This window comes from Pituophis catenifer, unplaced genomic scaffold (genome assembly GCF_029215685.1).
Source record: "Pituophis catenifer annectens isolate HBS135680 unplaced genomic scaffold, rPitCat1.0.hap2 SCAF_1, whole genome shotgun sequence".
In the NCBI taxonomy this organism is placed as follows: Eukaryota; Metazoa; Chordata; class Lepidosauria; order Squamata; family Colubridae; genus Pituophis; species Pituophis catenifer.
In genome coordinates this window covers 254,777,251-254,791,680 of record NW_027256881.1, presented here as the reverse complement: position 1 = coordinate 254,791,680, position 14,430 = coordinate 254,777,251, and the positions used below count along the sequence as shown (strand labels likewise).

Sequence of the window (14,430 nt, the reverse complement as noted above, 5' to 3'; positions counted from 1 at the left end):
AATTAATAAGTAATCTAATTTGTGCTTCCAGAAAGCAATTCACTCAAAGAACATAGGTATCCATCCAGGGGTGGGTTCTACTTACCTTTACTACCCGTTTGGAATGGGGCCGCGCGCGCGCTTTTGCTTCACTCACGCATGCTTCTGCACATGTGCAGAAGCTTCTGCGCGTGCACAGAAGTTTCCTGATGATGTTGGGGCCAGTGGGCGGAGCCTCCCACCGGTTTTACTATCGATTCTATAGAACTGGTCTGAACCAGGGGCAACCCACCACTGTATCCATCCCTGTTTGCACTTCTCAGAACTTTGCAATGTGCTTCTCTGTTTAGCAAAATAACATGCAGTTAATGTACCCATATTAGGGAAACCACAAAGCATCAAATTGCAAGTAATAGGAATAACAGTCAAAATGCATGTATTAGAGAAAAATGCATAGAAAAATATGTGAATTCGGGAAAATCATGATGTATTTTTGTCCTATCCATCTCTGTATGTACAAAAATAGTGTAGATATGAAAATGGAATGTAGGATAAAAAGTAGGAGAAACTTAGGAATATACAAAATATTTCAGCCTCAAACCAACTGAGCCTCAAGTCTTCTGAGATTTACACTCTTGAAAAACCATGGCCTCTCTCTCAAGACTTGGACAAAATATACTGATTAAATCTTGATTATTTTGAACAATTCTGGGTTTGTGAGTTGATCCAATTGGCTGTTTTGTAACTTATGCCTGGGCTGTTTTTACTCAGGCTTCTTCCATCTAGCCCAGGGGTCTGCAACCTTAAACACTCGAAGAGCCATTTGGACCTGTTTCCCACAGAAAAGAAAACACCGGGAGCCACAAAACCCTTCCTTGCCTGACTATTTCTTGATCAGCCACAAAACTAGCATATGTAGTTGAATTAAACCTTCTGTTTTCTTCTGAAACTTTTCTTTTCTTGGATTTATCCATGGTTGGTCTACCAGGGGTTGAAAAGCTCAATACATTGCGTGCCAGCGGGTGTTACACATTGGCGGTTGTGACGCATATTTTGAGGGACAGGGAGCCACAGCAGAGGGGTGAAAGAGCCACATGCGGCTCCAGAGCCACAGGTTGCTGATCCCTGATCTAGGCAGTACAATAAGTGGGACCAATCATACCCCTCCTGCTTTGGGGTTAGATTCAGTGGTGGTATTCAGTCGGTTATATCCGGTTTGGGCAAACCGGTAGTGGCAGCTGTGAGAGGCTCCGCCTACCTGCCCGGACATCATCACGTCCCGTTTTTTACAATCTGCGCATGCTCAGGAGGTCCTGGGCATGCACAGAGGTGGCACATGCACTCAAATTTGCAAAGATATGAAGATATGCAAAGGTAGCGAAGGTAAATGAATACTACCCCTGGTTAGATTGGTCAGGGTAATGTGAAAGTAGAAGGTTGAGAGGAAAGCAAAAGTTAAGCATCAGAAAAGTTGGTGGTAGCCACCAATCTACCACTATTTTGTGTTAGTCTTTTATTTATTTATATTCCACCTTTATTATTCTTACAAATAATTTAAGATGTCAAACACATCCAACACTTTCCTCCTCCTATTCAGTGGTGGGTTCCTCCCGGTTCGGCCCGGTTCCCCCGAGCCGGTAGCAGTGATGATATGACATCACCGAACCAGTTCTGCCACCACCCCCGCCATCCCGCCCCACCCACCCCCGTGTTATTTTTACCTTTTATTTGGCCCCACCCCCGATCTATTGCTGCCTTCTGAGTCCCAGCTGATGGCTAGAGGAAAAAAAACTGTTTAAACTCTTGCCGCGGGACTTCAAAGGGCCGCCCTACAGCTGATCAGTGTTAAAAAAAAACAAATGAGTAGACCGGTGCCTCAACCGTTGGGCTGAGAAAGAGTGACTGGCTCAAAGTCACCAAGCTGGCTTTCATGCCTAAGACAGGACTAGAACTCAAAGTCTTCTGTTTTCTAGCCTCGAAATATATATATTTCTGCAAAGCAGCTCTGTCAGTGGCTTTGCAAAGTCCTAAGTGTATGTGCTGCAGTGCTTTGTAACCAAAGATTGCTATTGCTTTCCTTATTGTGTAAAAGCAAGGCCTAGTAATACAGTGTTGGTTTAGCTAGCTTGACATTTGGGGTGTATGTGCAGTCATTAAATGCTCTTGTTCAGAATCCATTTTAAAATACCAAAATGAATAACTGTGTTGGCATTAGGTGGTCGTAGATCTTTGCTCAGGCTGTTGGAGCTTATTTTATATTTAAGTTGGAGTCTCAAGTTCTGAGTATGTATTTAGTGTGTGATATGAGCAGTATGTGATATGTTTCACTATTTTTTCCCCTTTAAATAGCATGATAAAATATAGCAGTTAAAGTACATGCTTGGGTGCAACACAGAGATATTAACTATTATTTGTTAGCTCTTAAAAAGTAACTTCTTAGTAACAAGTACAATTTCTAATGGCTGGGTGGGTTTTACTTTCCAGGACTTAGCAGCCCTACTATTATTAAAGTGCTTAAGTGCCCCATTACATCCAAAGTAGCTGTTAACGAAAAGCATGTAGTGTTGAATTATATTTGTTCTTTGTACACAGTGTAATGATATGTGGGAAAGATCTTGACATTGGGCAAAGAGATACTGCCAACAGAACAGTCAGATAAGAGACGGGATAGCTTGCAACTAAATAAATAGGTGCTGCAAGAGGCTTAGAAGAGATCCTCCTTAGTATCTTAGGCCAGTGATGGCGAACCTATAGCATGCATGCCACAGGTGGCATGCAGAGCCGTATCAGTGGGCATGCGAGCTCAGCTCTGCCAGCTGATTTTCCGGCCTCTGGAGAGCTTCCGGGGGGTGGGGAAGGCCGTTTTCACTCTCCCTAGGCTCCTAGAAAGGCTCTGGAGCCTGGGAAGAGTGAAAAACGGGCCTACCGGGCCCACTGTGCCATCATGTGCTAAAAGTGGGGGGGGAGCCAGGGGGTGGGTCATGCGCACATGCGTGGGGGGCATTGAATTATGGGTGTGGACACGCACACGCACGACCCCCTCCCTGTGCTCCCCCCACTTTTGGCACATGATGACAAAAAGGTTAGCCATCACTGTCCTAGGCTGTAAAGGAGACAGGTAGATTGTACTTTCAGACTTGCAAAATTCTGATACTGTAGAATTTATACTATCCCTCAGGCAGGGGTGGGCTGCTAGGGGTTCTCAGGGGTTCGGGAGAACCCCTAGCTAAGATTCTGTGCAGTTCAAAGAATCCCCAAATCCCACTCCTGGCTGGCCCTGCCCACCCACCCCGCCCCTCCCAGGAGTCCCCACATGGCCCATTTTGGATGCAAGTAGATCAGGGAGGGTGAAAAACGGGCCTACTGGAAGTTCGGGAAGGCCAGAAATGGGCCCATTTCTGGCCTACCCAAACCCTGGGTAGGCCGATTTCACCTTCCCGGAGGCTCGAGAAAAACCTCAGGAGCCCAGGGAGGACAAAACCACCGCCCCACCCCCACCATGATGCAAGAGACTGACTAGGCCACGCCTACTATGGCCACACCCACCCAGCAACCGGGCAGAGAACTCCTTACTAAAATTTTTGAAGCCCACCCATGCCCTCAGGGCTAACATCAATCTTGCAAGTCTGGACAATACAATCCTCCTCCCTGAAGTCAGAGAAAACATTGGTATGTATATTTAAATGTTCTACTGCAATGTTTGTTATTTGTTTGCACATATTCCATTACCTAACTAGATAACATCATCAATCTCACAACACATGGAAAATCTCATAGTTTTAACTGGGAAACTGTATATAAACAGAGAGCAAACCTCACACCTGCTAGTACAATGATGTTACTTGGTCAGGTAATGAAATATTTTCACGCAAACAACCAAGCTCAAAGAACACCAAGGAGTCCACAATTCAAAATGTTTCATCATTTTCTCCTGTGGTTCATGATTGTTTCTAATTTAAGAGTTAGATAATAGAAATACAAGGTTTAAGACTAAAAATGAAGGGATAAGGTGTGCTTTCAATTTATTTTCTCTCAGGCTCTTTAGAGATGCAATCCCAGTGCATCTTGTAGTCATCAGATTGGGAAAGGCTGGTCAATTTTAACATATGGCATTTACTGCTTCTCCTCCAAGCATTCAGGCTATATTGGAGCTGGGTAAATGCCAAATATTTGTTAATCACATTTGGTTTCTGAAGTTATTTCTACAACATCATTTCCTTTGTTCACTGCCTCTTACATGCTGAGATTATATTTGAATTGCCCTTGCTAGAACTGATTGCAGAAAAGTTTAAAATTGAAACAATGCCAGCAAAGTTTATTTTAAGTTATATGGGAGATTTCAGGGAAATCACTGTGAACAATTAATGTGACATAAACAAAGGCATGTTAGCTGTTTTTGTTATTTCTTGTTTCACAGTTTTTGACACACTTTAGGGGTGTTTCTAAAATCTAAATAATCTAACATTAGACTTTGATCGGCATCATAAAACATTCTTGCTGAAGTCATCTCTAACTCTTTCCATGAGAAGGATAGATGCTTTGTAGCGTGTTTATGTCACCTAAGAATTCATGCTCTACAAAGTGTTTTAGGCTTTAATGGATAAGACTGATTTGGGAGCCAGATGTTCACAAGCATCTGTTTGACAACTCATGCTTCAAGGAAAAGCTTTGTGTCTAATGTTTCAGCTCAGAGTGCAGTCTCTCTTGAGAATTCAGGCCATGGTCATGGCAGAAGAAACTCAACATTTTCAGGCAGTTTCAGGCCATGGCAGCATTTTAGGGGGGGAAAGGGAGGGGGGAAAGAACACAGAGAGATACCTATCCAATAAACAACTTATCCAACCAGATATTTTTTATCATATATCCCATTTTAAAAAAATAGTAAAGTAAGAAGTAACATACTGCGTAATATTGCAGCTGTTTAAATTCAAAACAACTAAAAATATAAAAGCATTTAAATGGTTAAAATGTTAATAGACATACCCATATAAACATATGCTCAAAGCTCAGAGAAAGAAGAGATGGTGAAGAGAAATTTTAAGAAAGCCAAGTAAAAACTTCTGCCGTACTGTGGTGTAGAACTATCCACATTGGTGTCTCATAGACTAATTATAGCAAGTGGTTGAAGCACTTGAGGGTATTACTTATTTGATTTGGCCTGGTTGCAGCAAACCAGCTGTTAAATTCTTTTTTTTTTCTCTGAGACATAGCAAGATGAGGTTGAGAGGAGCGTTCCCAATGCCCACCAGCAGGCCTGAACTGCTCACTTGCCTGCATTCCTGCAGGCTGCCTCTTCTACTGGCATGTTATGATTCAGGAACAAGGCAAGTCCACTTCCTGTAGGAAAATTACTATGGGTAATTTCCAGTTTAGTTTGTAATCCAGCATAATTCCACTCAATTCCTGTATCCAGATAACAGCACACCCACTGTTCAGTTCAATTAGGAAAAAAGGAAAGAAGGGAGGGAGGGAGGGAGGGAGGAAGGAAGAGGAGAGAAAGAAAGAGAGAAAGAAAGAGAGAAAGAAAAGTTGATATTTATTTATTTATTAACCATTGGTAAACATCAAAATATTAAATGGCAAAACCAGAACACAGTAAGCATGCAAAACTGATAAAAAGGCAGATGACTCAATAACAGCTATCTACATTATCTATATCCAACCTTATCCCTTTTATGTATATAATATGGCAAAATTGAGATGGAAAGTATGGCATTAGTCTAGCCTTCCTTTTATTCTGCATATGAAGAAAAAAGCAAATTTGAAGGAAGCAAATTTGGTGGACAGAAATGATGTATCCGACAGTTCCGTTGCTAGAAAAGATTTAGGATGATGGGCTGGCTAAGCTGAAGAGGAAGAGGGCCAGGCAGCCTGTAGCCAGTTGCCTAGAATCAAATCAAGAGATGCAGAAGTGGGCCAGGATGAAGCCCGTGATGTGAGTGCAACGTAGATAGCTAGGGAAACATGGGGGCTTAAGAAAAAATATTTCCATTCTGCAGCATAGTTTTCCATCTCAAAAAACAAAACAAAAAAAAAGGTAAAGAAAGTTTCTTTCTTTACTAATTGCAGGGCCAAGACATAATATTGCACAGAGGCTCCCAGAGAACATTATATGGGAATTAAATGCTGGGTGGGGGATGAGGGGTGGGAGAGAGAGTGCTATGGGCTTATATATTATGGAATTTTAAAGTTGTAAACAGGGCCGGATTTAGATGAAAAGAGGCCCTAGGCTATTCCACTTATGAGGCCCTTTCACCTATAGTGAAAGTGTAATTTTAATTTTGCTTACAATTTGAATGTAGGCCCCTCTTGATCTTGAGGCCCTAGCCTATAGGAAAATCCGGCCCTGGTTGTAAACCACCCAGAATAACCACGTGCGAATTGGGTTGTCATATAAATTTGTTTAATAAATAAATAAAATTGTATCTATAGCAAATTCCTGACTTAAAGGACTAATGGAGGAAGGGAGATCGAGTAAAGCAGAATGCCTATTGAATCATTATTGGATTTACACATATTTATAGGTGCATTTTATGCACATATTAAATACCAGTTTTAACTTGTTGAGAAGTATAGAGTGTATGAATCTGTTGCATTTGAAATCTATAAAGCTAAAGTCCATTAAATTTAGAGCTTATTGTATTGGTTCTTCAGTGTTTTGAGAAGGTTTCTGTTCTTAGTGAACAAGCAACTCTTTTTCACTACAGATCACCTTCTTGCTAGACCATGGTGATAATGATATATTAGGAATGGAAATCCATGCAAGCATTAGAAAAGCGTAGAAAAATAACCAGTACTTCAGACCAGTTCAGCCTTTTGATCATATGGCTCAATATAGAATCATAGGGCTGGAAGGAACCTTAGAAATCTTCCAATCCAATCCCCTGATCAAGGGTTAGGGTTAGTGTCCTTATACCATTAATTCTTGTCAGGAAATTCCTCCTTAGTTTTTAGTTGGAAGTCATTCTGACAAGCTTCCATCCATTGCTTTTTAGCCTGCCCTCAGATGTTATCTAAAATAAATCAACCCCCTATTCTCTATGACAGCCCTTCAGGTTTTGGAAGGCAGCGATCATGTCATCCCTAAGCCTTGTCTTAATTAAGCTAAACACACCTAGTTCTCTTCATTGTACAAGTTACCATCTTATCATCTTTATTGCTCTTCTCTGCACTCTTTCTAGAGGCCCAGCATCTTTTTTTTGGTATCGTGGTGACCAGAACTGGACACAGTATTCCAAGTGTGACCTCACTAGTACACTCTAGAAGGGCACTATCACTTCCTGTGATCTTGATGCTATGCTATCTCTTATGTTCATGCAATCTAGGACTACACTGGCTTTTTTGGCAGCTACAACACACTGTTGACTCATACTTAAGTGGTGGTCCACCAGGACTTCTGTTGAGCCAGGTTCTGCCTATTCGATACCTATACATTTGGTTTTTCCTGCCTAAACGCAGGACCTTACTTTTCTCAGCACTACACTGCATCTTGTTGGAATTTGGCCCAATGCTCACCCCTGTCAAGATATTTCTGAATCTTGAGTCCATCTTCCATATTGTCCTTTGCCTGAATATCCCACTGGTAAAGGAAAATATAATTTTAACTGCTTCTTGTTCCTTTTTAAACTCTCTTTGCCACTTTTCTTACATTTCTTTACCCCCTTCTCTACTTTTCCTGCAGCACAGGTATTCCATGTGTGACATTTTAATTACAAGATGTTTGAATGCACATCTGGCACTTCGAATTATTGGTATATTGCAAAGGCATCTGGAAGAACTGAGTTCTACAGAATTCATCTGCAGTTGTTAAATATCTGGTAGAATGGGAGGATGAGTCTAACTTGCAAACTTGCCATCTTTCTTCGATACAGAAACATCTAGCAAATTATTAAACTAAATTGAGGATCTATTTAATATATTTCTATACTACACATAATAGGCTTCTTGTGGATATATGGTGACAACTCCTTAGTTGCATAATAAAGAAATACTTATAATATCTTGAAATAGTGCAGAAGGTTAAATCTGATAATTACAGCCTTTCACTTGATTTCTTGATTGTGGTATAACTTTAACCTAAGTTCTTCAGTAAGGCAAGCTGGGGAAAAAAAGAATTATTTGAGTCTATACAAGTATTCAGTGAGATAATTTCACAGTTGCTTTCATCACCCACATCCACCAAAATAATCAACCAAAATGCAGTTTGTAATTTATATTTGATCAGTCCATCTCTTCTTCATGTCTGTCCAATGGGTATGAGATAGCTAGTGCTATCTAGCTATGGTAATAAATATAAAACCAAACAGTTATGGATAATGCTGCAAACAAAAATAAGTTAAGATATTCCACAAGTTATTCCTTTGACACAGTCAAATATAGAAATATATACCTGCACAATTGCATGCCATCATTTTTTAAAGTATTCAACATTAATGCAACTTCATCTTTTTTATCTCCCTTTATCTTTTCATCTATAGAGCAGCTTTTGTCTTAATAATGAATAATACTTCAGACTCAACCTTGAGAATCTGACCCCTATTTAATAGAAGGGAAAGGGAGTGTACTTTTCTCTCTTTTTCTGAAAATGGGGAGGGAAAGGAAGATTAAAATTAATATTATATTAATAATAATATTATTATTAATATATCTAACTTAAAATAATACCGGAATATTCAGTTTAACTAACAATTTAGGGTAAGATCAATAGTTCTTTTCCCAGATAAATAACTTACTTTTTCCTTTGTTCCACAAGTCATCCATATTCCCTCTAGCTATGATACAAACTCCCACCAACTCCTTTTATATGACATCGCATCATGGTGCTTTCTTCGTCTCATTTGTAGCCCATACTAAAAGCAGCTCAAAATTTCTTCAGCTGCTCCAGTTTTAAAATAGTGCTTTCCCTCTTCTCCTGACCTAGTTTCCATGTGCTTCATTGAAGACCTCTCCCTTTCTATCACTAACTATTTTTCTTGGGCTGCAGGAAAGACTACCATATTTTCCGGCATATAAGACGACTTTTTAACACATGAAAATCTTCTCAAAAGTCGGGGGTCGTCTTATACGCCGGGTATCGTTCTCCTGTAACCAGACAGACCAGCCCGAAAGGCTCTGATGAGCCTTAAACGGCTCTGGCAATCCCAGCTCTGACAATCCCAGCTGAGTTCCCTGCAACTCAGCTGGGATCGCCAGAACCATGGCTCTGATGGTCCCAGCTCTGACGGTCGATCCCAGCTCTGATGGTCGATCCCAGCTCTGACGATCCCAGCTGAGTTCCCTGCAACTCAGCTGGGATCGCCAGAACCATGGCTCTGACGGTCCCAGCTCTGACGGTCGGTCCCAGCTCTGACGGTCGGTCCCAGCTCTGACGGTCGATCCCAGCTCTGACGATCCCAGCTGAGTTCCCTGCAACTCAGCTGGGATCGCCAGAACCATGGCTCTGACGGTCCCAGCTCTGATGGTCGGTCCCAGCTCTGACGGTCGGTCCCAGCTCTGACGGTCGATCCCAGCTCTGACGATCCCAGCTGAGTTCCCTGCAACTCAGCTGGGATCGCCAGAACCATGGCTCTGACGGTCCCAGCTCTGACGGTCGATCCCAGTTCTGACGGTCGATCCCAGCTCTGACGATCCCAGCTGAGTTCCCTGCAACTCAGCTGGGATCGCCAGAACCATGGCTCTGACGGTCCCAGCTCTGATGGTCGGTCCCAGCTCTGACGGTCAGTCCCAGCTCTGACGGTCGATCCCAGCTCTGACGATCCCAGCTGAGTTCCCTACAACTCAGCTGGGATCGCCAGAACCATGGCTCTGACAGTCCCAGCTCTGACGGTCGGTCCCAGCTCTGATGGTCGGTCTCAGCTCTGACGGTCGATCCCAGCTCTGACGGTCGATCCCAGCTCTGACGATCCCAGCTGAGTTCCCTGCAACTCAGCTGGGATCGCCACAACCATGGCTCTGATGGTCCCAGCTCTGACGGTCGGTCCCAGCTCTGACGGTCGATCCCAGCTCTGACGATCCCAGCTGAGTTCCCTGCAACTCAGCTGGGATCGCCAGAACCATGGCTCTGACGGTCCCAGCTCTGACGATCCCAGCTGAGTTCCCTGCAACTCAGCTGGGATCGCCAGAACCATGGCTCTGACAGTCCCAGCTCTGACGGTCGATCCCAGCTCTGACGATCCCAGCTGAGTTCCCTGCAACTCAGCTGGGATCGCCAGAAACCATGTAAAAGGAAAAAAGTTTTTTCCCTTTTATTCTGACGATCCCAGCTCTGACGATCCCAGCTGAGTTCCCTGCAACTCAGCTGGGATCGCCAGAAACCATGTAAAAGGAAAAAACTTTTTTCCCTTTTACTCTGATGATCCAAGCTCTGACGATCCCAGCTGAGTTCCCTGCAACTCAGCTGGGATGGCCAGAGCCATGTAAAAGGGAAAAAGTTTTCCCCCTCCAACTTGCTTACCTCAGCTGCTAGTCGCAACGCTTGCCTTGCTTAACTTGCCTGAATCTATTCCATCAGCAAGCAACTCCCTCCTGCAATCAAGCAAGCAGGGAGTTGTGGACTTCAACTCTCAGAATTCCTCAGCCAGCAAAGCAAAGCTGGCTGAGGAATTCTGGAAGTTGAAGTCTACAAGTCTTAAAGTTGCCAAGGTTGGAGACCCCTGTTCTATTGGGTAAGTTTTTTTCCCCTTTGGGAGCTTTAAAAAAAATAGTCAATTGGGGGTTTTTTAGTTGTTCTTTTTTAGACCTAGCCATTTAAAGTTCAGGAAGTTTTAAATTTAGCTTTCATATAAAAATAAAAATAAAATAAAATAAAATAATATTTGTGCAGCTTTCTGAGATTTAGTGTGTTTCTGTAGTGATTCACTCTAACTACACAAACACACAAAATCTCACAAAGCTGTATGTGGAATTTTGTGTGTGTAAAGTGTGAAAGTTGGTTTTTTGGACTTTTTGTGGCTGTGTGAGGTTCCTGCTTGTTGCAGGGGCCATTTTGGGTCTAGCACAGCTGCTTTTACATTGTGGGTGAGCCAGTTGTGTTGTGTTGTGTGTGTTTAGAGTGTGAAAGTTTTTTGGGGGGCTTTTTGTGGCTGTGTGAGGTTCCTGCTTGTTGCAGGGGCCATTTTGGGTCTAGCACAGCTGCTTTTACATTGTGGGTGAGCCAGTTGTGTTGTGTGTGTGTAGAGTGTGAAAGTTTTTGGGGGGGCTTTTTGTGGCTGTGTGAGGTTCCTGCTTGTTGCAGGGGCCATTTTGGGACTAGCACAGCTGCTTTTACATTGTAGGTGAGCCAGTTGATGTTTTTTTAATTTTTATTTGGTGTGCATTGGAAGAGGGGTAGTCTTATATGGCGAGTATAGCCCAAACCCTATATTTTAACAGGAAAAGTTGGGGGTCGTCTTATACGCCCAGTCGTCTTATACGCCGGAAAATACGGTAGGTAGCTGACTTCCATAGACTGGTTGAATCAGATATGTCTTTAAAAAACCTTGCCCATTCTAACATGGTGTCCTTATGTTCAATAATTTAGCAGTCTTTTGAGAGATAGATCTGTGTTGTACAACTTGATTTCCATTGCTTCACTCCTCGGAATCCCACATTTATTTGTTTATTTATTAGTTTGTCAAAATGTACAAGATAGCAAGTATGAATATGAACATGGACATGAATGAGGGAAATGAATACAAATAAATGGGGACAGTAGGACAGGGACGGTAGGCACCAGTGACGCTGGTGCCCTTATGCACGCCCCCTTTACGGACTTGTTAGGAATGGGGTGAGGTCCATGGTAGACAGTTTAAGGTTGAAACTGTGAGGGTTTGAGGATGTAAAAACGGAGTCGGGTAGAGCATTCCAGGCATTGACCACTCTGTTGCTGAAATTGTATTTTCTGCAATCGAGTTTGGAGCAGTTTACCTTGAGTTTGTATTGATTGTTTGCCCATGTATTATTGAGGTTGAAGCTGAAGAAGTCATTGACAGGTAAGATGTTGTAGCAGGCAATTTTGTGTATATGCTTAGATCAGATCATAGATGGAGCAGTTCCAGATTGTCCAAGCCCAAAATTTTAAGCCTGGTGGTATAAAGGATTCTATTGTAAGTAGAGTACTCTTCTTGTGAAATACCTCTGAACACGCTCAATCGTATTAATGTCTGATATACAGTGTGGATTCCAGGCAGATGAGCTGTATTCGAGAATTGGTCTGGCAAAGGTTTTGTATGCCCTAGTTAGCAATACAATGTTACCGGAGAAGAAGCTTCGCAAAATTAGGTTAACAATTCTTAATGCCTTTTTGGCAATGCTGTTACAGTGAGCTCTGGGGCTTAGATTGTTTGAGAGGAGTACTCCTAGGTCCTTGACAGAATGAGGCTCGTCTACAAGGTTGTTTCTGCCCATTTATATTTGGTATTCAGATTTTTATTGCCAATGTGTAGGACAGAGCATTTATTAGTTGAGATTTGGATTTGCCAAATGTGCGACCATTCTGACACATGGTCAAGGTTGCTTTGTAGCAGAGCAGCATTGTCAGTGGTGTTAAATAATTTTATGTCATCAGCAAAGAGGACACAGCTGCTTTTAATATGATCGCATATGTCGTTGATGTAAAGCAGAAAGAGTGTGGATCCTAAAATGTTGCCTTGGGGGACACCGCTGTTAACTGGTGACAAATGTCACATGTGTGACATTTTGAGAAAGAAGACTTGGGAAGTTCTGTCCACTGCTTGGGCGCTTCCCCCTTCCCAACCTCTCCCAGGAACAAGCCCAGGAAAGCTGTAATGCAATCCTGCTTCATAGATCATTAGGGGTAGGAAGTGAAAGTGGAACTCTACTTTTATCTTTGTGTTGATGTCTCAACATAGCAATCCAAATCGAGCACTGATGGACAGGATCACATGAAGGAAAAAGAAGAACAGCTTTGCGTTGCATGTTGCTTGCACTCTTGTGGGTTGCTTGGCAGAATATTGGTATTAAAGTATTGTTTAATCATAGTCTTTCACATTGGAATGTTGTTTCCATAAAACAGTCTTCCACTAGTGTGCAATGTTTTAAATCAATTATTTTGAGCCGTTGGTCTTTTAAAATAAGTACCAGAAGAATTACACATTGCTAACTCAATGCCAGCCACCAACATAGTTTTTTTTTAAGAATACCCAACATAGACCTATAGCTGTTCTTTGAGTAATGGCAGTTTAGAACTCTCTCTGTTCATGTGTTTTAAAAAAAGGCAGAAAGAGAAAAAAAATCAGTAAAATGAAAAGGATCACTGGATTCATTGGAAGACTATAGATGAGATGGAGAACATCTAGAGCCGTGATGGCGAACCGATGGCACGTGTGCCCAAAGTGGCACGTGGAGCCATGTCACCTGGCACGCACAGTGTCACCTGTTCCTCTTCCAGATTTCTGGTGCGCATCCGCACACGATGATCAGCTGACTTTTTTGCATGTGGCAGTGCCGGAAACAAGAAGAGCTGGTCATCTTTTTTCCTGCGTGAGTATGCATGTCGGCCAGCTAATCGTCGTGTGCACATGTGCACCAGAAACACGGAAGAGTAGCTGGCTGAAACCCAAAGTTCAGTAGCTGAAACCGGAAGTTCATTTTCGGGGGTGCGCATGTCCCTGGGCAGCTACTCTTCCGGGTTACGGCCCAGACGCGCATAGATTCGACATCACTGATCTAGAGGATTCAAGATGCAGAGGGGAGAATAGGGTCCATCCAACTTTAAAACTCTCTACAAATTGCTTACAGTACATAAACAAAAGCTTGGAATCTCTTTGATTAAGTAACTAGAACCATCATGAGTTGAAAACTGATTTTTAACTTAAATATTGACTATTTTCTCTTTCTCCACTTTTAAAAGGGAGGTCCAATCCAGAACAGAAAATCCAAACGTTGCCTGGAGTTGCAGGAAAACAGCGACAATGAATTTGGATTCCAACTAGTTCTCCAGAAATGTTCTGGCCAGCACTGGTCTATAACAAACATCCTGAAAAGCTTGCCAACATAGACTTTTGAGTGGGAGAGGAGATCTTCTCATTACTCTTCTTGCTACTGTGTAGCAAACGTTTTGCAACGACACCTGCAGTTTCCCTCCTTGTTTCATTTTTGTGTGAGTGTGTGAGTGTCCGCTTGAGGGCTGAGAACGGACACTTTTATTTCATAATGGCATTTTCATGTGATTTATAGATTGATTCTGAATGGCAGGTGATGGTAGAATATGTTAAAGTATTTTGCAATTGTACATAGGGGGAAAATGGAAAATATTTATAATTCAGACAATAAAATTTTATTGAATAAAAACACAATAGTCTCTTTGTTTATTTAACCTGGGTAAGCCAGCTATCTATCATAAGAGCAATCTATGCACTTAATGGATATCCAGTTTGGTTTTTCTTTTACTTTTTCATAAGAGCATTTAAAATTTTATATTCCTTTTAGTCCCTCTTTGCTTTAAGTATTTCC

At 42.2% G+C, this 14,430-nt stretch overlaps 1 protein-coding gene across 1 annotated transcript in view; it reads left to right on the top strand.

The window, feature by feature from the left end:
* The window catches only part of GALNT18 (polypeptide N-acetylgalactosaminyltransferase 18), a 346,717-nt gene extending 332,516 nt beyond the window's left edge, over positions 1 to 14,201 (top strand). The window contains exon 11 of the mRNA XM_070957483.1: positions 13,829 to 14,201. Coding sequence (XP_070813584.1) covers positions 13,829 to 13,975 — 147 coding nt within the window. The 3' untranslated portion in view covers positions 13,976 to 14,201. The remainder of the gene's footprint in view (positions 1 to 13,828) is intronic.
* The last annotated feature ends 229 nt before the right edge of the window (positions 14,202 to 14,430 follow it).